Source organism: Malaclemys terrapin, chromosome 2 (genome assembly GCF_027887155.1).
Source record: "Malaclemys terrapin pileata isolate rMalTer1 chromosome 2, rMalTer1.hap1, whole genome shotgun sequence".
NCBI lineage: Eukaryota > Metazoa > Chordata > Testudines > Emydidae > Malaclemys > Malaclemys terrapin.
Genome location: NC_071506.1, coordinates 279,101,952 through 279,128,225, shown reverse-complemented (window position 1 = coordinate 279,128,225; position 26,274 = coordinate 279,101,952). Strand labels below are relative to the sequence as shown.

The 26,274-nt window shown below is 44.2% G+C and overlaps 1 protein-coding gene across 3 annotated transcripts in view; it reads left to right on the top strand.

Moving 5' to 3' along the window:
- The window catches only part of OBSCN (obscurin, cytoskeletal calmodulin and titin-interacting RhoGEF), a 308,809-nt gene that overhangs the window by 158,460 nt on the left and 124,075 nt on the right, over positions 1–26,274 (top strand). For all 3 annotated transcript variants that reach the window (XM_054016662.1, XM_054016661.1, XM_054016659.1), the window contains exons 61-74: positions 1,343–1,609; positions 2,044–2,307; positions 3,272–3,535; positions 5,169–5,435; positions 6,772–7,038; positions 8,689–8,955; positions 10,356–10,622; positions 11,811–12,077; positions 13,367–13,639; positions 16,308–16,574; positions 20,240–20,506; positions 22,188–22,454; positions 22,858–23,127; positions 24,713–24,979. In XM_054016662.1, coding sequence (XP_053872637.1) covers positions 1,343–1,609; positions 2,044–2,307; positions 3,272–3,535; positions 5,169–5,435; positions 6,772–7,038; positions 8,689–8,955; positions 10,356–10,622; positions 11,811–12,077; positions 13,367–13,639; positions 16,308–16,574; positions 20,240–20,506; positions 22,188–22,454; positions 22,858–23,127; positions 24,713–24,979 — 3,741 coding nt within the window. The remainder of the gene's footprint in view (positions 1–1,342; positions 1,610–2,043; positions 2,308–3,271; positions 3,536–5,168; positions 5,436–6,771; positions 7,039–8,688; positions 8,956–10,355; positions 10,623–11,810; positions 12,078–13,366; positions 13,640–16,307; positions 16,575–20,239; positions 20,507–22,187; positions 22,455–22,857; positions 23,128–24,712; positions 24,980–26,274) is intronic.

Sequence of the window (26,274 nt, the reverse complement as noted above, 5' to 3'; positions counted from 1 at the left end):
TTTCCCTTTCCTCCTTCCCTAGTTAACACTCATTATGCATGCGGTGAGCTTGGCTGAAATTTGCGTCATAAGAATTAGTTTTGCACTAGGACTTTGTTCCTGTAGCCATTGTTTGTGTCTCCTATGGATGTTTTTATTTTGGGTTATGATTTCTGAGGAGATAAGTGAGAAGCCAACATTCTCTGGTCATGTTTTAGAGGTAGTCCCATGCACCTCGATTTAAAACCAGAAGTGTGTGATTTATGTTTTGCTGTCTAGTTGCTTTCATTATTTTAGCTTGTAAGTGGTCTGAAAACTTATCGGTGTGCCAGCCTCCGAGAGATTGTGTCCATATAGATAGAATAATAATACATCTAGCCATGTAAATTGTCAATTCCATTAACATAGGCACGACATCTCATTTGTAATGCTGAGATACTAGCCCATGTAGTTAATTGGGAACAATAGTCGTGAACATGTTATCAGACATTGTTCAGAGGAGATTGTTATCTTTAGAGAGTTGGTGAGACGTATCAAGGCAGGTATCTGAAGACGGTAATGAGGAATGCGTAAACAGAGAAATCAGATCCTGAGGAAGGAGGACAAGTTAGGGTTAAAAGATCTGTGGAGTTTTGATCACTTCTCTGCTCACGGTGAGCCCATCAGCCCTGACTGCATTTTTAAAAGAAGAACTAAAGAATGAAGAGAAAACCAAAGCAAGGAACCATGCCTCAGAGTCAGCTGACCAAGGCAGCTGTAGTGGAGTGGGAAAAGGGGGCAGAAGGAAATACAAAATGAGACAGAAGGAGGCCGTTAAGAGAGCTAATTGTCTCCGATCTAGGTGGAAGATACTAAAGATTATGGTCTTAATGCTCCCCTTGCAGATGTGAAAGATAGGTCCATCAATGGCTATTAGCCAAGATGGTCAGGGATGCAACCCCATATTCTGAGTGTCCCTAGCCTCTGATTGCCAGAAGCTGGGAGCGGACGACAGGGGGATGGATCACTTGATGATTGCCTTTTCTGTTCATTATCTCTTCAGCACCTGCAATGGCCACTGCTAGAAGACAGGATACTGGGCTGACCCAGTATGGCCATTCTTATGTTATGTAAGTCAGGAGTAAATCTACGGAGGTCAGTGATGTTTCACAAGTGTAAAACCAGACTAAACAATCCAAGAATTCAGACATACATTTCAATTGGGATATAATATCACTTTCCACTTCTCTGCTGTTTCTCCTCCGTTCTTCTCAAGCTCTATCCTCCGTCACTCTTTTCTGATTTCCCCTCCATCCCCTGTTTTTCAACTACAGCAGTTAATTGCCATCAGTCTGTAACACACTGTATATATTGCGTCCTTCAGCTCTGCCTCCATCTTTCAAAGAAGAAATGTGCAGTGAGGAAGCCACAGAAGGTGGAACAGCCACTCTGCACTGTGAACTGACCAAGGTCGCTGCCCCAGTGGAGTGGAAGAAGGGGCACAAAGTGCTCAGACCGAATGACAAGTACACAATGAGACAGGAAGGTTGCATTGTGGAGCTGGTGGTCCATGGTTTAGACCTGAAGGATGCTGGAGATTACACCTGTGTGTGTGGAGACCAGAAGACCACAGCTGCCTTAACGGTGCATGGTAAAATAAATAGATATGAGACATTACATGTATGCGTTTTGGTTTACTGTCTTATTTATGACAGCAGTATTATTCCATTGCAAGCTCTTCCTTAGATGGATTTTATTAGCTTGTTGTGTTCTTTTCCCATGCTTTCAATTTGTCTTTTTACATGCCCTTGCAATTTGCTTGTATTCCGCTTCCTATGGTTTATAATGGGGAAAATAATTGTGTATATGCAAATGTTCTCAGCTACCTTTCCTCCTTCCGTTTTACTTTATATCCTTCTTAAGGTCCTTGTCCAATGCCCACTGAAGCCAGTGGGCACCTTTCCATTGCATTCTCTGGACATTGGACCAGGTCTTCACACTGTAGGATTCAATTTTCTCCCCAACACACCAGCCAGCTGCCAGTGTGAACTTTCATGCACTCTCCATTCATTTTGTATTCTTCAGCCCTGCCTCCACTGTTCAAAGAAGAACTGAAGAGCTTGGACGCTACAGAAAATGGAGCAGCGACTCTACGCTGTGAGCTGACCAAGGCTGCTCCAGTGGAGTGGAAGAAAGGGCACAAGGTGCTCAAAGCCAGTGAGAAATACAAAATGAGACAAGAAGGTGCCATGGCAGAACTGGCTCTCTGCAATCTGGAGGTGAAGGACACTGGAGATTATACGTGTGTGTGTGGAGACCAGCAGACCACAGCTACCTTAACAGTAAATGGTAAAAATAAACTGTCAGCTAATACATTGTCAGTGCTTATTATGTTTTATTCTGCTGCCTCCTTAGAAACAAAATTGGAAATAAATCCTTGCTCCGTGTTCACATTTCCTTAATCTGTTTTACTACTCTCCACCTCATTCACTGCAACTCCTTTTGTGTGGAGTAACGTTCCCTGGCTCTGAAGACATGGAGGCTATTTATACAAAAAGATCCTATCCTATCCCATTGTGCTTTATCTGACCACATTCTAATGCTCCCTGTCCTTCCCTGAAGCATGGATTTTTCTTTTCTTCTGACTCCTTTTCTAGGCCTTGTTCTTTTCCTGTTCTCCTTCCCTAGTTAACACTTGTTATGCATGAGGCAGGTTTGGCTGAAATTTGCACCAGAGTTTTGTTCCTATAGACATTGTTTGTGTCTCTTATGGATGTTTTTATTTTGGGGTATGGTTTCTGAGGAGATAAGTGAGAAGCCAACATTCTCTGGTCATGTTTTAGAGGCTTTCCCATGCACCTCGATTTAAAACCAGAAGTGTGTGATTTATGTTTTGCTGTCTAGTTGCTTTCATTATTTTAGCTTGTAAGTGGTCTGAAAACTTATCGGTGTGCCAGTCTCCAAGAGATCATGTCCATATAGGTACAATAAGATTACATCTAGCAGCGTAAATTGTCAATTCCATTGACATAGGCACTACATCTCATTTGTAATGTTCTTGTGAGAGGTGAGGTACTGTCCATGATGAATAACATGGCTTTGAGGTTCCAGGCTCCAGGTATTGTCAAACAGTAAAGTAAAAACATGGTCAAACAGTACCAGGAGTTGTTTTCTTTTAAGGATTAGTGTCAGTCATATCGAAGCAGATGTTAGAACAAGATAAATGAGAAATGTCTGAATGGAAATATCATGAGAAATTAGGGTTCAAACTCTGGAATTTTGATGCCCACTTTGTCCGTGTTGCATCCCTCAGCCTTGCCAGCACTTTTTAAAGAAGAACTAAAGAATGAGGAAGCTAAAGAAGGTGGAAACGCCACTCTCCACTGTGAGCTGACCAAGGCTGCTCCAGTGGAGTGGAAGAAAGGGCACAAGGTACTCAAAGCCAGTGAGAAATACAAAATGAGACTGGAAGGTGCCGTTGCAGAGCTGGTTGTCCATGATCTAGATGAGAAGGATACAGGAGATTATACGTGTGTGTGTGGAGAACATCAGACCACGGCTGCTTTAACAGTACATGGTAATAATATTTTGTCATGAACTAGGTCTAATTTTTCTTATCACCTGCATCCTTGGTAGGAAAACTTGGCTCTGTGTCCACATTTCCTTTATCTGTTCTGTCTGCTTCATTCACTGCAGCTCCATTTTTTTAGAATAACATTCCTTAGCTTTGGTAAACTGGAGGCTACTTGTATAGAAAAATCTCATTCTGCATCCTCATGTACTATCTAACACATCCAATTTCTGCCTTTTCCTTTCCTAAAACACAACTCTGGCAATTCTGTTGTCTTCCTTTTCTGGCATTTTCTTTTCCTGTCTGTCTACTATTTGTATAGGGAAATAAATACTACTCAGATCACAAGAATAATTTAGTCAAAACTTCCTCTGTAAGAACTAGTTTTGCACTAGGGTTCTGTTCCTGCAGCCATTGTCCATTCAGATGGCTTTGCTTTGGAGTCTGATTTTCTGAGGTGATAATGATGATTTCTTGATTTAATCTTGTTTTGTTTTCACACTGATATAAAAATCACGGTTGAAGTCAGTACCTCGGTTTCGAACGAGTTTAAGTGGGAAATACATCACGTCCAAGGAGATTAGACTTAGGCCCATAGTTTGGATTTGGGATTCAAATTTGGGATTTTGGTCTGACCCAACCTTTACATTTTAATGTTGTTTTCTTTTCCAATTTGAGACTGTGCAGGTATGACTTGAAAGCTGACATACTAGCCTATGTAGTTAATCGGGAACAATAGTCATGAACATGTTATCAGACATTGTTTAGAGAAGATTGTTATCTGTAGAGGGTGGGTGAGATGTATCAAGACAGATATCCGAAGAAGATAAATGAGGAATTCATAAGCAGAAAAATCATATCCTGGGGAAAGAGGACAAGTTAGGGTTCAAAGTTCTGTGGAGTTTGGATTACTTCTCTGCTCACGGTGAGCCCATCGGCCCTGACTGCATTTTTAAAAGAAGAACTAAACAATGAAGAGAAAACTAAAGCAAGGAACCATGCCTCAGAGTCAGCTGACCAAGGCAGCTGTAGTGGAGTGGAAGAAGGGGGCAGAAGGAATTGAAAGCAAGTGAGAAATACAAAATGAGACAGAAGGGGGCCATTACAGAGCTAATTATCTTGGAGCTAGGTGGAGGACACCAAAAATTATGGTCTTAATGTCGTCGTCCCCGCCCCCGACGTGAAAGATAGGTCCATCAATGGCTATTAGCCAAGATGGTCAGGGATGCAACCCCATATTCTGAGTGTCTCTAGCCTCTGATTGCCAGAAGCTGGGAGTGGACGACAGGGGATGGATCCACTCGATAGTCTCCTTTTCTATTCATTCTCTCTTAAGCACCTGCATTGGCCACTGTTGGAAGACAGTATGGCCGTTCTTATGTTATGTAAGTCAGGAGTAAATCTATTGAGGCCAGTGATGTTTCACAAGTGTAAAACCAGACTAAACAATCCAAGAATTCAGACATACATTTCAATTGGGATATAATATCACTTTTCACTTCTCTGCTGTTTCTCCTCCGTTCTTCTCAAGCGCTATCCTCCTTCACTCTTTTCTGCTTTCCCCTCCACCTCCTGTTTTTCAATAACAGCAGCTAATTGCCATCAGTTTGTAACACACTGTATATATTGCGTCCTTCAGCTCTGCCTCCATCTTTCAAAGAAGAAATGTGCAGTGAGGAAGCCACAGAAGGTGGAACAGCCACTCTGCACTGTGAACTGACCAAGGTCGCTGCCCCAGTGGAGTGGAAGAAGGGGCACAAAGTGCTCAAACTGAATGACAAGTACACCATGAGACAGGAAGGTTGCATTGTGGAGCTGGTAGTCCATGGTTTAGACCTGAAGGATGCTGGGGATTACACCTGTGTGTGTGGAGACCAGAAGACCACAGCTGCCTTAACAGTGCATGGTAAAAAGGAAAAGAAACTAATTTCGGAAGTATTTTTAATACCAGCTTTGCTTATTGAAATAATGTCATGGGATCCAAAGCTTGCTATTAAGGCTCGTACTCATACAATAATACTCCAGCACACAACAAAGATAAGGCTGGAGTACTCTATGTAAAAGAGCTCTCAATAGTACTGCGTTAGAGTCCTCATGCATTTTATACTTAGAAGATGTCTTAAGAGAGGGGATTAAAAGTTTCCTAAAATGAAAGAAGGATGTGACTCATCATCCTTTTTAAATCTAAAAGTTACATGTTTTTATCTCTGTACATTATCTGGGCATCCTATATAAGTGCCTCTTGCAATTTCCCTGCGTCCCCTTCTGCTATGATAGGAATAATGCTTCTGACTAGTGGTAGATGAGAGGTGTGGTTTTGTGCACATTTCTGGCTGAATCCTGCATCCTTCGCTAACTACCTTGAGATTCAGTAAGAAGACTAGTGTGAGCAAAGCCTTTGACCAATAGTTGGGCCTTTCTGGTGTGCTGTATTCTGTACTTCAGCCCTGGGATGGATGTTTGTGACTCCGGTTCTGTTCCATTTACTTTGAATTGGCCCTTGGTGTACTATAGTAATTTTTATTATGGCCACTCTTTCGTCATGGATCACGTTTGCAATTTAGGAGATATTAAACAGATCTAGAGCAATTCATTGTACGAGTGCATTGTGCAAACCCAAAAAAGCAGCCCAGGTGAACTGAATTGTTCAGTGAGCTTCACAAACTCTTTGGCAAAACTGGGCCAAGTTTCAGACAAGCCTGCATCAGTTTTGGGCCAGGAATACAATTAAATCAGCAAGGGGAGCAGAAGAGCATAGCCCAAATGGCATAACAGAGTGGTCATGCAGCAAAAGAAAATTGCAACACAGAATGCCATGCAGGCCCCAAGATGGGCCATGTAACTCTAATTTCATCCCTTAAAACCCTCCTTTAGGAAAAACATTGAAATGCTCAGATGTTCAGATCAACTCTTCCGCCCCGAGAACTTTTCCAAGACCAGGGGGCGGACACAGCATATTGGTTCCTTTTGTAGCAATAAAAGTCTCCTGCCACCTGTAAGGTCCTGGTTCATGTTAAGAATGAGCAAAATACATAGCAAGAGCTGCTTCCTGAAATAGATACCTTCTGGTTCTGAAAATATGCACATGACCTGTTTGGGATCTACTACCGTAAATTCCTGAGGCTTTGACACAGTAAAATAGTTCAGTGTAGAGGGTTACAGAGTTCAAACTCTTTCTACACTATCTCTCCCCCGAGAAAGCCCAGTTGCTTTATGATGTACGTTCTGTTTTTATTTCATAGCCCTACCAGCACTTTTTAAACATGAGCTTCGAGATGAGGAGGCAGAAGAAGGTGGCACAGTCACACTGCGGTGTGAGCTTACCAAACCTAGTGCTCCAGTAGAGTGGAGGAAAGGCACTACAACTCTCTACCCTGGACTGAAATATGAGCTGAAGCGACAAGGGCCCATTGCTGAGCTGATCATTCATGACTTAAAACTGGAAGATACAGGAAAATATACCTGTGACTCTGGGGATCAACAGACAACAGCTGCAGTGACCATACATGGTAGGCAGAACGTTGCAACACTGGCCACATAAATGTGCTATGAAATAAAGGCCTTCTAATTTTGCCTTAGTTGCTTTGCTGCTGGTCCTCTATTCCAGTGTGTGTTCTGTTGTGCTCTTGGTGTATTCCTCTGAAATCTGAATGGAATGTTCCCCACATCTGGCACATGTGCCAGTCTTGATGGAGTGGGGATTGCCTGGCATACCTGAAATGTTCAAGCAGCAGCAAAGCAGTTAAACAATATGGTGATGTAAAGATACTGATGCCCCCAAGCCATCTGAGTGGAGTGAAGTTGATAGCAAATGAGAATTTGGTGAGCTCTTCTATAACTGCTGTTTGTGTGGGTGACCCCATATTTAAAATGTTTCTCACACTGAATGCGCCAAGTGGATTTTTGTAACCCAAGCTGAAGTCCGTGGAGTTTCACTAGTAATTAATTTGGTCCAACTTCAGACGTCATCTGAATCTGTAGGGCAGGGAATGACCACTACTACTGAAAAGTGCTATGTTTATGGGTTTGTGAAAAGTGAAAGGTTTTTTTTTTTTAAACTTTCGCTTCAAATTACTTTGTGCAAATGAAAGGCAGTTTATGTGGCAGAATTGGCTGACTTTCCATCATGAGCAGCTGTTTTTTATGGCGACAGAGATTTTGCCCAGAAGGGAAAAGCTGTGTCTGGTGAAAGAAACTTTGCTGTCAATCAAATGTTGACTATAGTTACTGTATAACTTAAGTGCTGATGAGAGAAAACACAACGATGAGTTATTTGTTGCTGAATTCCCTTTTCTTTTTCGAGCTGTTCCTTTTTTTATTTTTCATTAATAATAAGTGGTAGTGCAGGCGGGTAGAGTTGTGGGAAACAGATATTTATTACATGTTCTGAGTGGTCAGTGCTACATGCTGATGGTAGAGTTTGAATGCAATTAGTGTTGCTCGACTTACCTGCCTAACCCCCTGGTGTCATACTAAACTAGGTCCTTTCTGAAAGCTGAAACTCTTTCTCCAATTCCATTCATTTCCCATTGTACTAACCACTGTGACATTTTGAAACTTAACGTTGCCTTTTATGCATTGGCTGAGGATTTATCTATTACTAGTATTATGTATTTATATTACTGTAGCCATGGTCACAGGCCAGGACCCCACTGTGCTTTGTGCTGTACAAACACAGAACAAAAAGATAGTCTCTGTCCCAAGGCGTTTACAGTCTAAAGGAGAAGATTCTCTAAGCAAAACACAACAGGCTGTTATAAATCTTAAAAGCTGATTGGAGGGAAAGAGACCACATAGGAGGACAAATTCACTTTCAGATACTGTGTTCTTCAAATGCAGCCTCTTCTGTTCTTGTAGAGATGCTTCCATAGAAAAGTCTGATTAGAATAGATCAGTGACTCTCAGACGTGTTCATTTTGTGGAATACTTTGTGAGACAGATCTACTCATGAACAAACACTGCTCCTAATGCCACAATCTTCCCCCCCCCCCACCCCCGTTTCTTGGTTCAAAAATGGTTCATGCAATGGGCCGACAAGAAGTGGTCCACAGACCAGTATTAGAGTAACCCTGCTTTAGCTTGTTCTTGATGGACCCAGGCAGATATCTTCTTTTGGGGACTAACATGCACTTAAAATATTTACCTCCCAATTTTTGCAGCCCTGCCCATTGTATTTAAGCAGCCCCTTCAGAATCAGGAGGCTGAAGAAGGAGGTACAGCCACGTTACATTGTGAGCTGTCAAAACCAAACGTTCCAGTGGAATGGAGGAGAGGAGGCCTGGGGCTGCAGCCCAGCAATAAGTATGAAATGAAACAGAGGAAATGCATCGTAGAGCTCTTAGTACATAATCTCCAAGTAGAAGATACAGGAGAGTACAGCTGTGATATTGGGGAACAGGAAACAAAGGCTTCTTTATATGTGAAAGGTAGGTGACCAGAGTCCCTCCCTGACTTCGCTCCTGAAACAATCGATTTGCTTCAGCACACAAAAGGAACGTGATTGAATTATATAATTTTGGGGTATCATGATTTTCTTCCTTCCATCTTATTAATATTTTTTTTAAATAAAGTTGCCCCGCACCATTGTCCTGAAGGGCACAGTGATATGGAAGAGGAGATGGTGCTTTATTTCAAGAGATCGTATTTGTTGGTAGGAGCTGGGACGGGGTCAGGCCAGACAACTACAGGAGACTGCTCCTAATGGGTTCTGGGAAGGTGGGCAGGCGCAAGCTGTACAGGAGAGTGCTGGAAGGCAGATATATTAGCCCCAGGATAAGCAGGTCCCTTTTCCCTTGGTAGCTGAACAGGCGTTACTCTGGGTTAACTAGGACATCTGGGGCCAATGAAGGGCCTGCCAGAACCTGTTAAAAGCCTCCCCTCCAGCCAGATAGGGGCGCGCGATAGGAGCTGAAGGAGAAGGGCAAGCTACTGGAGAGCTGGGCAGTGCAGACACTAACAAGCATTAGGAGAGAAGCCACGCAGGTACAGAGGCGAAGGGCAGGAGAATCTCTGCCTAATGGGGCGGATGGCCCTTCTGGTCCCCGGAGGTCTGAGGGAAGAGACTGAACCGGGTGTCTGGTCTGTTGCCACCATGACCGGAGGGGCTACCAGAGACTGAGAGGCTCCACTCCCTCCCCACTGTCTGGGAGGCTGGCAGGTACCCTGCTCCGACAGGGTGTGGACAGTAAAACCAGGAGCATGGGGAAAATTCTGAGGGAAAAGCGAAATACCTCAGTCTGCCGCTAAACGGAAGCGCAGGACCCACCGAAGCAGAGAGGAAGCTTTGTCACAGACCATGAGAGTGTTGGCTTGTAACATGAGTCACTTTCCCATACATTTGGGAAGAGTTTGAGAGGGAAGCTCTGCAATGAGTCAACATAACGTCACTGGACATTTGTCTTGATGCACCACTGATGTCCTCTCCAATATTAAACAAAAACAAAGTTCTCCATCTAGTAACTGGAATGAGGCCAACATGGGACTTTCCCAAGGTCTGGCCCTAGGAAGATTCATTTTTGAATACCGACATATCTCTGGGATCGGTTCAAAGTTAATTTTGCTCAGAGAACTCAACCAAGGGAAGGCGTAAAGTCAAAGAGTACTTGAAGGAAACTTCAGAATTGAAGACAGCCTCTTTTGAATATAATGGAATCAGTTGCCATTGTCATTACAAGTTGGCAGTATACGTTCTATGATAGTGACTTTGGGGGTATTTTTAAAAAGCAGGCGCTACCTTTCCCACAACATCAGTGTCTGGTTATGTTAACAGGTACTTGATTTGGGGTTAAATAAAAGCCCCTGTTTTTTTTTCTCTCTTTCCTTTTAGCCCTCCCAGTTCTTTTCAAAAGGGAGCTCAAGGACAAGGAAGTGGAAGAAGGGGCTACAGTAAAACTCCGGTGTGAGCTGACAAAGCCCACGGCTTCTGTGCAATGGAGAAAAGGCACCATGGACCTCTTTCCATGTGCCAAATACGAAATGAAATTAGAGGGTCTCGTAGCTGAACTTGTGATCCATAACACAGAACCAGAAGACACATCTGATTACACCTGTGATACTGGAGATCAACAGAGCACAGCCAACCTCAGAGTGAATGGTTAGCATCACCCCAAATGGGGCACAGTTTAAAAACATGGATCAGTGACATGTTAGAGAAATTACTCTTAATTTTTTTGTGAATACATGAAATTAGAAATAAGTTGAATGAGAGAAAAGCAGATACAAAACCACGAATCGGAATGCACAAAAGTGAATTATGGAGGGACATTTTTAGAATGCCTGTTAGGGTGCATAATTCACTGCATATAAGTAGGCTGACCAGATGTCCCGTTTTTAAAGGGACAGTCCCGGTTTTGGGGACTTTTTCCTTATATAGGCTCCTATTACCCCCCCCCCCCCATCCCCTATCCCGTTTTTTCACAGTTGCTATCTGGTAACCCTACATATAAGTGACCTCCTTGTGTCCTTCAAATATTAACAATTGTAAGAAAATATGAGGACTCCATGATTTTAACAAATGTTAATTCTTCAGATTTGGTAGTTTGGGTTATTTTCTAGTCCAGTGCAGCAATAGAATCATTATGCATAAACAAGTTATAGAAGCACTTTGATTACCTACTGATTTTCATCTTTACTAAACTGCAGTGAAAATCATGAACACTATGAGCATTTAAACAAAACAAAAATAAAGTGGGTGGCTAGTCACATAATTAACTAGCCTCCCAACAGTTCCGTGACAGTTGTCCAAGTAGTTGGATGGAATTTGTTCTAGTGCAATAGTGCTTCATCTTCTTCAAGGGATTATTGTTGAGAGTCTAAGGATTTTGGAAAGAGAGTGGTGCAACAGAACGTGTGTTTAAGGCCTGATTCTCCTCTTTCTCAAGTTGGTGTAAATCAGGAGTAACTCCATTAAAGTCAATGGAGTTACACTGGTGTTAGTAAGAAGAGTATACTCTGTATTTAGAATGAATGCTAATAGTGCATCCTGACTCCTAACACTATCTTCTACATCACAAGAAGGCTCATAATAGAGCTCCTTCTGATAAAGAAACTCTGAACTTTGTGTGGGATAAAAGCTCTAGGGAAATTGCACTGAGCTTGCCTTTCTTTATGTATTGGGAACACAAGTGGTTTATTTACCTCTGACATTATTAAATGCATATTTGTTCTGCAGCATAAGGCCCCAAGCAGCCAGGCTCCTTGTGTTGGAGTGTATCTGGGTTGATCTTTCTACATACAAACACATAGCTAATGGATTGTCTATTGGCTGTTCTTGACTCCACAGCTATTAAACCTCTGTTCAAGCAACAGCTAAAGAATGAGGAAGTAGAAGAGGGAGGAATGGTCAAGCTATGCTGTGAGGTCACAATAACTAACGCTATAGTAGAGTGGAGGAAAGATGGCAGGTTGCTTCAGTCAAGTTCCAAGTATGGAATCAGACAAGATGGTACCATTCATGAGTTATGTATTCAACACCTGGAGCCTAACGACACCGGCGAGTATTCCTGCATTGCTGGGGATGAGACGACCTCTGCAATGCTGACTGTGAAAGGTAAGAGCCTTTTACTGCAGGGTTACTTTTCAGGACAAGATGGTGAGATTTCACAAATCAGAATAGTTACTGCATATAATACAGTTTTTCATCTTTAAAGGATGACTGAAAGAGTTGTCACAAGGTAATACCAGATCTTCGGGTCTCATGGCAATTGAGTATGGCAAGTGTGAAGTTACTGAAGTGTTGCTATGGGAGACAGGGTTTTCTTGTGGGTTCATCCAAGACCATGGAACGAACTCCCACAGTATCTAAAAACTACCTCCCACCTCACTACTTTCCATGCCAAGTTCGAGTCAAGCTTCTTTGACATTGCTTTCAATAATATAAACACATAGTCTGGAAAGAGAAGACTGAGAGGACATGATAACAGTTTTCAAGTGCATAAAAGGTTGTTACAAGGAGAAGGGAGAAAAATTGTTCTTCTTAACCTCGGAGGATAGGACAAGAAGCAATGGGCTTAAATTGCAGCAAGGACGGTTTAGGCTGGACATTAGGAAAAACTTCCTAATGGTTAAGCACTGGAATAAATTGCCTAGGGAGGTTGTGGAATCTCCATCATTGTGGATTTTTAAGAGCAGGTTGGACAAACACCTGTCAGGGATGGTCTAGATCAGTGGTCTCCAAGCAGTGCCCACGGACACCATGGTGCCTGCTGGGGCATCTATGTGCACCTGCCTACTGACAAGGGAGTGCCCCGCCGCCAAGAAGCGCGGCCGCTGGACAAACAGCCGCCAAAATGCCACCGAGAAGCAGCAACGTCAAGAAGCATCGCTGCCGAAATGCCACTGCTTCTTGGTGGCATTTCATCGGTGACGCCTCTTGATGACGCTGCTCCTTGGCGGCATTTCGGCAGCTGCTTGTCCGGCAGCCGCGCTCCTCAGCGGCATTTTGGCGGCTAGTCGTCAGGCGCCCGCCACACTGAAAGGTTGGGGACCACTGGTCTAGATAATGCTTAGTCCTTCCTTGAGTGCAGGGGACTGGACTAGATGACCTCTCGAGGTCCCTTCCAGTTCTATGATTCTATGATAGCACATGGTGCGCTATTTTAAAAGACACACACACAATTTTATCCTTGGAGAGAGGAAGAGAGAGAGAACCACATGCGAAAGATGTTAGCCATGTTACCTAATGCACCTAGAAAGTGCTCAGATACCAATGTGATGGACATGTTATAAGAACCGACATAAAACAGAACAGTTTTCTAGAATTGTGATGAGCCGCTCTTGTGTTTTTGGTCCATGTGCGGCCATTTATCCTTTCACTAATGGACATTGCAACATTTGTAGAGCCTGATGTGACCATAGTCAGTGGCCTGAAGAACGTGGTGGTGTTTGAAGAGGAAGATGCTATGTTTCAGTGCCAGGTTTCTCATGATCACGCAAGGGATGTGGAGTGGAAGCTACAGGACGTCGCTCTGCAGAGCAATGAAATGAATGAGATCTCTGTTGAAAAAGGCAAGATTCACACACTTAGACTGAGGAAAGTCACCCAGCAGGATACTGGCACCATCACTTTCAGAGTGGGGCCCTGTGTGTCTACAGCAGAGCTCACAGTAAAAGGTAACAAGATCCATTACCTGGGTGGGAATCTGATGTGGGTGGAGTGCAGCTTCTCAAGGTGTCATCCATATACCATAATGGAACTACTGTTATCAAATGAGATTACCAAGGATGATTAGGATCAGGATTTTGATGGAACCGTCTTCTCTCCATTTCTTAGTGCCATTCTCTCCCTGAATGCCCCTTCATAGCTGCAAAGAACTTTGCACTTGCAAACTCAAACCGTATTCTCTTCCTGCACTTATTAACCATGACATTGAGCCAGCCAAAATACTGATTAATGCTTCATTACATAGGGTTACCATATTTCCACAATCAAAAAAGAGGACACTGGGGGGGGGAGCCCCGCTCTAGCCCCTCCCCCGCCCTGTCCCCATCCACTCCCTCCCACTTCCCACCCCCTGACTGCCCCCCTCAGAACCCCCAACCCCTCCCTGCTTCTTGTCCCCTGACTGCCCCCTCCTGAGAACCCCCCACCCTAACTGCCCCCCTAGGACCCTACCTATCCCCTGACTGTCCCGACCCTTATGGGTGGCAGGTTTGTAGAAATTTTGGTGGTGCCCAGAACCCGCCCCCCCACCTGCCTAAGGCTCTGGGAGGGGGGTTGGATGGGGGGGAGGAGGTCTGAGGTGCAGGTCCTGGGCTGGGGATTAGGGTGCAGGAGGGGTGCAGGCTCTGGGATGGAGTTTGGGTGCTGGGTGCAGGCTCCGGGCTGGGGCAGAGGGTGGGTGTGCAGGAGAGGTGAGGGGTGCAGGCTCTGGGATGGAGTTTGGGGGCAGGAGGGGCGGTGCAAAGGGAGGGGGAGGGGGGTTGGGAGGGAGTTTGGGGATAGGAGGGGGTGCAGGGGTGAGGGCTGTGGGTCTGAGGATGAGGGGTTCATGATGCAGGAGGGGGCTCAGGGCTGGGTCAGAGGATTAGGGTGCGGGGGGATGAGGGCTGGGGATGAGGGGTTTGGGGCATTGGAGAGGCTCAGGGCTAGGGTGAAAGGGCAGGGTAAGGGCAGCCTGCCTTGCCATTAGTGGATGGGGGGCACTAGGACCCTGGGGCAGCAGACAGCAGTTGCTGGGAGCAGGGCTCTGCATAGGAATGTGCTACTCTGGCAGCACAAGCAGGCACGGGAGAGGTGCGCGCTGCTTTCTTTCAGGCAGAGACGGGGGGGGGACCCACGGGATGGGACGCGCGAAGGGGGGGTGGCAGGTGGAGGCCGGGGCCCACTCCAGGCAGGGCCGGGGAAGAGACCCAGCTCCAAATATTGCTGGAGCTCGGGCACCACAAAAGAATATAACCGCCACCCCCCCATCCCATATTCACACCCCCACCCCCAAACACCCCCGGGACTCCCACGCCCCATCCAACCACTCCCCGCCCTCTGACAGGACCCCCAGAACACCCGACCCATCCAACCCCCTCTGCTCCCTGCCTGCCTCGACCCCTCTCCATACCCCCACCCCCTGACAGGCCCCCCCCCAGACTCCCCTTACCATGCTCATGCCAGTCAGATGCTGGCTCCTCCACGTGGAGGCAAAACACGCCTCCCCCGCAGAGTGTTGAGGCAGCAGGGGAAGGGCTCTAGCTGCTGGAGGCCAATGGGAGCAGCTCAATCAGGCCTAGCCGCCCAATCAGCCACGCCGTTCTCTGCATGGAAGGGAGGGAGGTAGGGTGACCAGACGTCCCGATTTTATTGGGACTGTCCCGATATTTGCTTGTTTGTCCCGCGTCCCGACCAATGTGCGGTCGGGACACTGGACAAACAAGCAATTTTGCCCTCCCGGAAGGGCTCTTGCCCCCCCCCCCCGACTCCGCCCCCTCCATCCCCCATTGGCTCCCTCCCCAAATCCCCGCCCTGGCCCCGCCTCTTCCCCATGCATGTGGCACTCCTCCTCCCTTCCAGGCTTGCTGCTGTAATGGCGGGGCAAGCCTGGAGGAAGGGGGTGGTGGCCGGCTTCCAGTTCCTGGAGCTGGTGAGTAGGGGCACTGGGAGGTAGAGGGGGGGCTCCGGACCCCAGCAGCGGCGGGGGAGAGCGGCTCGGGGCCGCACGAGTGGCCATGTAAAGTTTATTGGCTTGGACAGGACCCCGGCCGGCTCCCCGCCCCGCGCCAGCATGTCGCGCTGGCCGCCACAGGCCAGGTAAGGAGCCGAGCCCTCTTCCCCCCTCGTCCTGGTTCCTCAGCTGAGCCCCCCCCGCGCGTCCCGATATCCCCCCTTCTCCCCCCCCCTCCCGTCCCGATATTTCCTGTCAGTGATCTGGTCACCCTAGAGGGAGGGAGGGGAGGGGGAAAAATCCCGGACCTTTTAACCTTGTTACCAATTCCTCCCAAATGGCTATTTAAAGACGAAAAAGCCGGACATGTCCGAGGAAATACGGACGGATGGTAACCCTACATTACAATATGATATTTTAAGAGATGCTGTCAAGTAGCTTAGGTCCAAAATGCAGGCTTTTGCTTCAAAAATAGTCTTACAAAACTTTCATAGAAGTTAAAACACTTTTTAGTATTTAAACATTCCATTGCATCATTTGCACGCCAGTTATTGTGGGGACATAGCATTGTAAGAGGCTCAGAGCGGAGTGGTTGACAATGTACTGTCAAAGGCATAATCTTGAAAACTAGACTAGAGTAATTACAAGCTCCTGCAATTCCATCCTCCATATATTTATAATTTCAGTACCGCTTCCAGTCTTTAAGGAGACTCTAAAGAACACAGAATTAGAGGAGGATGCTACAGCTGCCCTGGAGTGCGAGGTCTCTCAGCCCAATGTATCAGTGGAGTGGAGGAAGGGCTCCCAGGTGATTTCTCCAAGTTCCAAATATGAAATCAGGCAAGAGGGGACAATCCATACGTTAAAGATTTATAATTTAAAGCCAGAAGATTCGGGCAAATACACTTGTGATAACAAAAATCAGCAAACTACAGCCACTTTAACTGTCAAAGGTAGGTTTTTGAATATTTTTTAAATGACATATTTGTTCAAGTTAACAAGCACAGTCCTACTGCTATCAGATGCACTGGGCCAGATCTTCAGCTGATCCTTTGAATTCAGGGGAGCTAATTTGATTTACATCTGCTGAGGTTCTAGTCCCCTGGTTTTAGTAGTTACGTTAAATGCTTTTTATGTATAGTCCAAGATACTGATTTATTTCCATTGGATGTTGCATATGACAGTGGTATTGGCCCCATAATGAATGCTCTCTGTGAATATTACTAAACAGTTATGGATATTTGTTACTGTGTATGTACATCCGCTTTCATATCTTATTTGGTTACTATCATAATTTTTAAAGTGAGGGACTAGCAGATACTGGCTACAGAGCTAGTTTTACTCTGAGTAAATGTTTGCAAACTACTCCAGTACATCTCTGTCAATGAACTTCATTCCTGAGTTGAGTCCCCCTTGTAGTCCAGCTCTGGGCCTCAACCCTGTTCACAGATTCATAGATTTTAAGGCCAGAAGGGACCATCTAGTCTGACTGCTTGTATAACACTGGGCATAGAATTTCACCGTCACGCTCTGTTGAGCCCAGTGATGATTCTGTCACCTCAGTCCTGACATTCAGAGGTCTCTATTGCATTGGCCTTAGTCAATATACACCAAAAAAAGGATCCTGCAAGGTAAGATAATGGTGCTGACGCTGCTCTCTCTTACACCAGTGTAAATCAAGAGCTCCACTGAAGTCAATAGAATTACACAGATGTAAAAAATGATGAATAGCTTTAGCTATACACTGGAAGTCAATGGGAGATGCCGGAGATCAGCACTAGTGAAAGTCAGACCTGAGGTGTCTAATGTGGACCCCCAAACATTGAGACACCCCAGATTAGGGAATTCTTTTGAAGTAACTGACCTAAATGGCTTGTCTGTGCTCACTAAGTAAAACACTGATAGACTAAGGGTACGTCTATACTTACCCGCTGGTTCGGTGGCAAGGAATCGATCTTCTGGGATCGTTTTATCGCGTCTTGTCTAGACGTGATAAATCGATCCCGGAAGTGCTCGCCATTGATGCCGGTAATCCTGCTCCACGAGAGGAGTAGGCGGAGTCGACGGGGGAGCCTGCCTGCCGTGTGTGGACCCGCGGTAAGTACCTTTAAGTTTGAACTAAGATACTTCGACTTCAGCTACGTTATTCACGTAGCTGAAGTTGCGTATCTTAGTTCGAACTGGGGGCTTAGTGTGGACCAGCCCTAAGATTAGAAACCAGATAATCTGATTCTCATCCACCTGTCTACGCCACTAAACTACAGTGCCACAAAGGCCAATCATCTAAACTCTTAATGTTTCCCCTTCTTAAAGTAGAAATAATATTTCAGTGGGAAATTTTCCATATCCAGATTGCAATATTATTATTATGATTTTGGGCCAAGAATGAGTAACACATACCATTTTGACTCAAATTTATGATATGGAATCCTAGAAATGTAGGGTTGGAAGGGGCCTCAAGCGGTCATCCAGACCAGACCACTGCACTAAGGCAGGACCAAGTATACCTAGACCATCCCTGACAAGTGTTGGTCTAACCTGTTCTTAAATATATCCAATGATGGAGATTCCACAACCTCCTTTGGAAGCATATTCCAGTACTTAACTACCTGTATATTTAGGGTAGGTCTACACAGCTATTAAACGCCTGCAGCTGGCCCTGGTCAGCTGACTCGGGCTTGTGGGACTTGGGCTGCAGGGCTGTAAAATTGCTGTGTAGATGTTCAAGCAAGGGCTGGAGCCCAAGCTCTAGGACCCCAGCAATGGCGGAGGGTCCCAGAGTCCAGGCACCAGTGTATATCTAAAGCTATTAACAGCGATCATATCGTTTTTACATCTGTGTAATTCTACTGACTTCAGTGGAGTTCTTGATTTACATTGGTGTAAGGGAGAGCAGCATCACCTCCATTATCTTAGTGTCACCCACAAATTTTATAACCATAGTCTCCACTCCATTATCCATGTCATTAATGAAAATATTGAATAGTACCAGACCCAGGACTGATCCCTTTGGGAGCTCACTAGATACGTCCTTCCAGTTTGACAGCAAACCATTGATAACTACTCTTTGAGTATGGTCTTTCAACCAGTTGTGCATCCACTTTATAGTACTTTCATCGGGGCCACATTTCCCTAGTTTGCTTATGAGAATGCTATCGGAAACTATATCAAAAGCCTTACTAAAATCAAGATATATCATGTGTACTGCTTCCCCTCATTCACTTGGCCAGTAACTCTCTCAAAGAAGGAAATTAGGTTGGTTTGGCAGGATTTGTTCTTGACAAATCCATGTTGGCTGTGACTTATTACTCTATTATTATCTTCTAGGTGCTTACAAATTGATTGTTTAATAATTTGCTCCAGTATCTTTCCAGGTATCAAAGTTAGGCTGGCTTGTCTCTAGTTGACCGTGTATTCTTCGTTCCCTTTTTTTAAAAGATAGGTACTATGTTCGCCTTTTCCAGTCCTCTGGGACCTCATCTATCCTCCATGAGTTCGGCCAGAGGTTCCCAAGTTGTGAGGCGTGCCCCACTATGGGGGTGCGGAGGAATGTTGGGGGAGGCATGGTTGGGGCCTGGACCAGCCCCCATGGGGGATGGGGAGGGAGCACCACCCAGCTCCTCTTCTGGCCTTGGCTGCCGGCCCCGTGCCTGGGACTCCAGCTGCGGGCCAAGTCTCTGGTCCCAGCTCTTTAACCTGTTCTTTCCCTATTCTGACTTTTGTGTTCCTTCCTCATTATTGTTAATGTTATTTGTGTTAAGTATCTGGTCATAATTAACTTTTTCAATGGAGACTGAAGCAAAAAAGGCATTAAACACCTCAGCCTTTTTGGTGTCATCCATTCCCCACTAAGTAATGGACCTTCAACTTTTCTTCTTGTCTGTCTTGCCTCTCATGTATTTATAGAATCTCTTCTTATTGCCTTTTATATCCCTTGTTAGTTGTAATTCATTTTGTGCCTTAGTCTTCCTGATTTTGTGCATACTTTTGCTATACTTTTGTACTCATCCTTTGCAATTTGTCCATGCTTCCACTTTTTGTAGGATTCCTTTATGATTTCAGGTTTCAGAGAGGTAACCGTGTTAGTCTGTATCAGCAAAAAGAACAGGAGTACTTGTGCACCTTAGAGACTAACACATTTATTTGGGCATAAGCTTTCGTGGGCTTCATCCAATGAAGTGGGTTTTAGCCCATGAAAGCTTATGCCCAAATAAATTTGTGTGTCTCTAAGGTGCCACAAGTACTCCTCATTCATCTTTTTTTTATGATTTCAAATCATTATAGAACTCCTGATACAGGCATATTGGCTTCTTGTTATTCTTCCTATTTTTCCTTCTTATCGGGATAGTTTGCTATTGTGCCTGTATTATTTTACCTTTAATATTAGATATGCTACGACAAAGACTCAGTCACAAAGTTCAAGAGAAATGAAATGTTTCCAATTTCACATGGAAATTTTCCCTGTGAAAAGTGTTCACCAGTTTTGCACGACTATAATGTTGACTCCACAATCCAAGTGTTGCTTGTGATACCAAGCAAATCCAAATGCAGTTGTACTGTGAGTAGATGTACTGAATGGCATGATACTTGACCCTATTTTTTTGTCTATGGAACCCAGCCATTCCAGCACTTTTTGAACAAAAACTCCAGAACCAAGAAGCCGAGGAGGGCTCTACCGTCACCCTACACGCTGAGCTCTCCAAACCCAATGCCCCAGTGAAATGGAGAAAGGGTTCAGTCTTGCTCCAAGCTAGTGCCAAGTATGAGATGAGACAGAAGGGGTCTACCGTGGAACTCCTAATTCATGACCTGCAGCTGAAAGACTTTGGAGACTACACTTGTGATTCCGGTGATGAGCAGACTACAGCATCCTTGTTGGTAAAAGGTGACAGAAACATTATTTCTCCTTTCAGAGGGGTAGCTGTGTTAGTCTGTATCAGCAAAAACAACGAGAAGTCCTTGCGGCACCTTAGAGACTAACAAATTAATTTGGGCATAAGCTTTCGTGGGCTAGAACCCACTTCATCAGATGCATGGAGTGGAAAATACAGTAGGCAGGTATAAATACACAGCACATGAAAAGATGGGAGTTGCACTGACCCCCCACGCGGTACGGCAACTCCCATCTTTTCATGCGCTGTGTATTTATACCTGCCTACTGTATTTTCCACTCCATGCATCTGATAAAGTGGGTTTTAGCCCATGAAAGCTTATGCCCAAATACATTTGTTAGTCTCTAAGGTGCCACAAGGACTCCTTGTTGATTTTGCTATTATTTCTCCTTGTAGCTATTTCTAGTTTAGTTTAAATGTAGCAGTCATATTACTGGGATGGAAGACCAATGAATTATGAATCATGTTAACCAAGGAATGCTGCTACCTGTCCAGTGATCATGTGGTCACCAAAAGCTTTGGTGGTGTGATAAGACTGACAGTGATTGAGATAGAGCAGCCAGACAGTCTTATGGATCTAGCTAGACACCAATCCAGGTGGCGCTCGATCTGCAAGGAGGCTACATCCCTTTGGGATTTTCCTGAATGATGGATAAGGATAAAGGTATCAGTGCTCCACATGATACTAGGCTCAGGGACACTGGGCCAGTGAGCCCAGTCCCCCTGAGCCGAAAGCTGTTAAGTGTCATGTGTTTCTCATGACACTTTCACTTGCAGGCCCCACTCCACACCACATGCTAGCCTGCCTGCCTGCAGTCCAGTGGGGTCCCCATGCATCCAGTTGTGCTGCAGGCAGAGAGACGGCATACACACTCAGAACCATATTTCCCGCCCATGCGAATCTCCACTTTCACTGTGGAGCCACTAGGACATAATAACAGGCTGAACCAAGACTTTGGAGCTGAGCCCCCAAACTTTGTGCTGTTCCAAACCAAAACCCGAAAGCCCATCTCTAAATCATACAGATGTACCCCCATCTGTGCTCTAAATCAATACAAATCATTCTAGTTCTTTCTTTGTGGAGTCTAGTTTTCAAAGCTGGGCAGATTAAAGGAAGATACCCATTTCCTCGTTGTGCATTCAAATACCCCCCCCCCCCAAATCCCTAGTTGAGGCATCTGAGTTCCACCTTGGGCACCCAAATGGAGAATTAGGTGTCAAACTTCAGTGCTCCGATTTTAAAATGGGCTCCTGCTACTGGGCATTGTGAGATGCTGCTAAGGTCATCCTTGATTTCAGCTGGAGCTGTTGGGATTTAGCACCTCTGAAAATCAAGCAGTCTACATTTGTTCCCCATGTGGGTTTTTAAAAACGTGTTTTGCAACGTGAGCTAAAGGAATGTCTTACAGGGTGCCATGATTCCATGTAAACTCCACTTAGACCTACCGGTCTATGAAGGGTTTCAAGAGACTGCTGCGAATGGTGATGTGAAATGAATTAGCACGTTGTGCCTGTGGGTGTGTAATTCTGGTGAGGAAAAGGGTCAAAATGTTCACAACTGTATATGAAAAATAGAAGACCAGCTGTAAAAGCAGGGGGAAAATTCATATCAGAAAGTCAGAAAGACAATCACTAATGAAGTGTAAACGTGTTTCCCTGTTTATCTTGGTTTAGCATTGCCAGTGCTTTTTATACAACCACTCCAGAGCCAGCAAGCAGAAGAGGGTGGCGCCATCACCCTGAGCTGTGAGCTCTCTAAACCCAACGCCCCTGTGCAATGGAAGAAAGCGGGGAAAGTTCTGCAACCAAGTGACAAGTACAAGATGAGTCAAGATGGCCCTATGACTGAGCTGACAATCCATAACCTGACTGAAGCTGATGCTGGGGAATACACCTGTGATACAGGAGACCAAAAAACCACAGCAGCGGTATATGTGAAAGGTAGGACTTGAACTCTCTTTTGATCAATACCGTTGGAAGTATCTGAACTGTGTTTAAAATCATGATCCTGGCACCATGACAAAATAGAGTTCTACAGCAGCGTAGTGGGAAATCCCACTATACGTGGTCCTGTGCCCAGTAGAATAAAGAGGACTTTGGCCAGTGATTTTAGTGGGTTCAGGGCCTTTAGGGATTCTAGGGCTTCACGTTAATATTACTTAGCTACAATGTGTAATCTTCTTGTTAGAAATATTTGTATATTATATGTACAATATTGTTTTAAGTACCCAGAATCCTTTGGGCATGAGTTGCCTTACAAATAATAATATAATAATTATGTCTAAAAATGGGGTAAGATGCTTGAAAATGGATTTAAAACAGTTGTGACTTTTTTTTATCAAAGAACCAGCAGCAAGCATAGTGGAGGTGCTAAAGGACGTCACCTTAAATGAAGGAGAAGATGCAGTGTTCAAGTGCAAGGTGTCTCGGGAGAAAGCTCGGGACGTGCACTGGTACCTGGGTGGCGTACCACTCCAGCCCAATGAAATGAACGAGATCACAGTTCAAGGGAAGCTTCACACTTTGACCCTGAGGCGGGTGACCCTAGAAGACTCTGGTTCTGTCAGTATCAGAGTGGGGCAACATACCTCAGAGGCACAGTTAACAGTCCAAGGTAAGTAAACAACCCCTTTGAGATAATTATTGCTTCAGTTCTATAAGAGGTTTGGTTGTTTTTTAATTCTGTGTACAGTCACCATCAGAACCAAGCACTTTTCTATAAACCTCCCACTTACGATGGCTTTGGATACTACTCGCTCTTTCTTTTACAGGCTGTACAAAGCCTTTCATGCAATGGTACAAAATAAAAAATAATCTTAAGGGTTGGTCAGCAAAATGTGCCACCGTGTTTGTTTTTCTGTTTTGTCATTTCACAGTGCAAATATAGGAGGCAGTTCTGATTTCAGTTATGCCAGTTTTACACTGATGTAAGTGTAAGAATTGGATCCATTATTATTTGTGTTTTTTTTCCTCCAAATCTTCTGTTTCATAGCGTTTGATTGTGATGTCACAGCACGTTGGTGTAAAATCATGCTAGGTCATCAGAATCCGGGCCATTGTATGGTCTCCTCCCGTTCACTCCTCTCTTTCCTCTACACCCAAATCCATGCTTCATGAGACAAGACACTAGAAAATGTACTGGAGGGAACAATCTTTAATAGGAAGGGCGAGGGACTTTTATCATACTTCATGGGTTCACTATCTTTTTCATAGCACGGACCACATCCAAACCGACATATTGTCTTGTGGAAACCTCCTCTCCAGTTCATAATAGTATAACATTACTGCGGCAACTAGAGCAAGTGCTTATATGGAAAATCAATATTAGGAAAGTTATTTAATTTAAAATTTTAGCTTCTTTTCTTGCAATCCAGCAGGAGGCAACAAGTAGAGGCGTTAGAATCATAGATGTGTAGATTTTAAGGCCAGAAGGGACCATTAGATCATCTGATCTGACCTCCTGTATAACACAGGCCGAGAATTCCACCCAGTTACTCCTATATTGAACCTAATAACTTGTGTGGAACTAAAACATACCTTCCAAAAAGGTAAATCTTGATTTGAAGACTTTAAGAGATGGAGAATCTACCACTTCTCTTGGCAATTTATTTCAATGGTTAATCACCCTCACTGTTAAATTTGTGCCTTATTCCCAGTTTGAATTTGTCTGGTTTTAACTTCTAGCTATTCATTCGTGTGAAGCCTTTCTTGCATACATTAAAGAGCATTTTAGCACCAGGCATTTTCTCACGGTGAAGGTATTTATACACTCTAATCAAGTCAACTCTCGATTTTCTTTTTGATAACCTAAACAGATTGAGCTCTTGAAGTCTTTTGTTGAAAGGTGTTTTTTTTCCAGTCCTTGAATCATTTTGGGGGTTCTTCTCTGCACCCTCTCCAATTTTTCAACATCACTTTTTAAAACATGGACACTGGAACTAGACACAGTTTTCCAGTATTGGTTGCACCAATCCCTAAATCCTTTTCAGAGTCGCTGCTTTCCAGGATACAGATCCCTGTTCTGTAGGTATGACCTTACATTTAGCTGTTTTAAAATGTGATCCTATGTGTGGCAACATGAAATCTGAGAATTAAATCTTGAGCTGCTGTGCATTTCTTATAATAACCTGTATTAAAGATTTTCCTATCTTCATGCCTGATTATTCGTGTGCAAAATGCTTTTATTCCCCTTTCTACAGTTGCTCCGGCCATATTTGTAAAGTTGCTCGAGAACCAGGAACTGCAAGAGAGTGACACTGCAAAACTACAGTGTGAGCTATCCAAGCCTAACATCCCAGTGGAATGGAAGAAAGCTTCGTCTGTGATCAAGTCCAGTATGAAGTTTGAAATCAAGAAGGAAGGGAATGTACATACTCTGATCATCCATGATTTAAAACCTGAGGACTCAGGGGAGTATAGCTGTAATACAGTCGACAGGAAGACCACTGCCAGACTAGATGTTAAAGGTGAGATGGTGTCTCCAGAGTGCCATGCTCTGAAGCCATTCATAAAATGCTATTTTTTTATGTCTGCAGGTGTTTGTGCTCTGGGATCGCTCCTCTAACATTCAAGGATTTCATTTTTGGGGGTGAAAAACAATCTTGTCTTTAGTAATTGAGATATGTGGTTTCTGAAAAATGGGAATTTTTCCATATGAAAAATTTGCTGAAATTTTTGGTTTTCTGTTGGGAAAATCTAAACTAAATATTTCATTTCAGGTTGGGTCACCATTAAACTGCATCTGCCTAATGTGCTGTGGTGCCTCATGGGAGTTGTAGTTTAGGTGCATCGTGTTCCCATTCTCTCCTATGGGCTCGGCTCCCTAGCTGGACTACATCTCCCATGATCTCCCCTCTAATGTAGTGCATGATGAGTCACAAGACCCCAGTGAATCATGGGACCTGTAGTCAAGCCAGAGACCCAGTCAATAAGGAAGAATGAGGGCACCAAATAGCATGGCACCTTAGACAGGTGCAGTTTGATGCTGACATGACTTGAAACAAAACATGTTGATTTCAGAATGTCAAAACATTTCATTCTGGTTGAAAATGTCAAAATGAACATTTTTATATTTCCAAGTCCGTTTTTTTCAGAATTTTCTGTTGCACACAAGTCCCTGTTTTGATTTTGCACTCCAATTCTGGATGAAAACAAATGTTGAAATATCAGAATTTGCCACTGGGCAGAAATTCTGATCTTTGCTCAGCTCTAGTAATTCTTCATCTGCAGTGGTAGAGATTATTGAATGTATGTGCAATCAGCAACCTTACCTTAAAAATGGACTACATTTAGAATCGCAGCATTACTCATTAAAAATTAGCCTCTTGTAAGTACTGTAAATGAAAAGATGGTTTGTTGAACAATGTTGGTCTCCTTTTTTTAAAAAGTGGTTAAAACTATCTTGTGTTTCAGATAAATAGAGCTCCACTCCAAAATGCCTCTGGATCTTATTTTGGTTATCACCCCAAATGTGACTGACAAAACGTTGCAAACCAAATTTAGCTAATAGAGATTTGACTAATAGAGATGGTCAAAACTGGAGCGACTTGTTCAGATCTCACTACCCAAACTTTTGGGGTTCAGATAAATTGAATCTGGATTTGAATCAGACATGCTTCTGATTTTTACAGAACTGAAACCTGACCAATATTATGTAAAACCAGCCCCCCACCCTTTCCCATTGGAATCCCTTCATCATTTTTAATGATTTATGAAGGTATTAAATTATCCCCCAGTACAAACTACTTTACAAAACTTTATT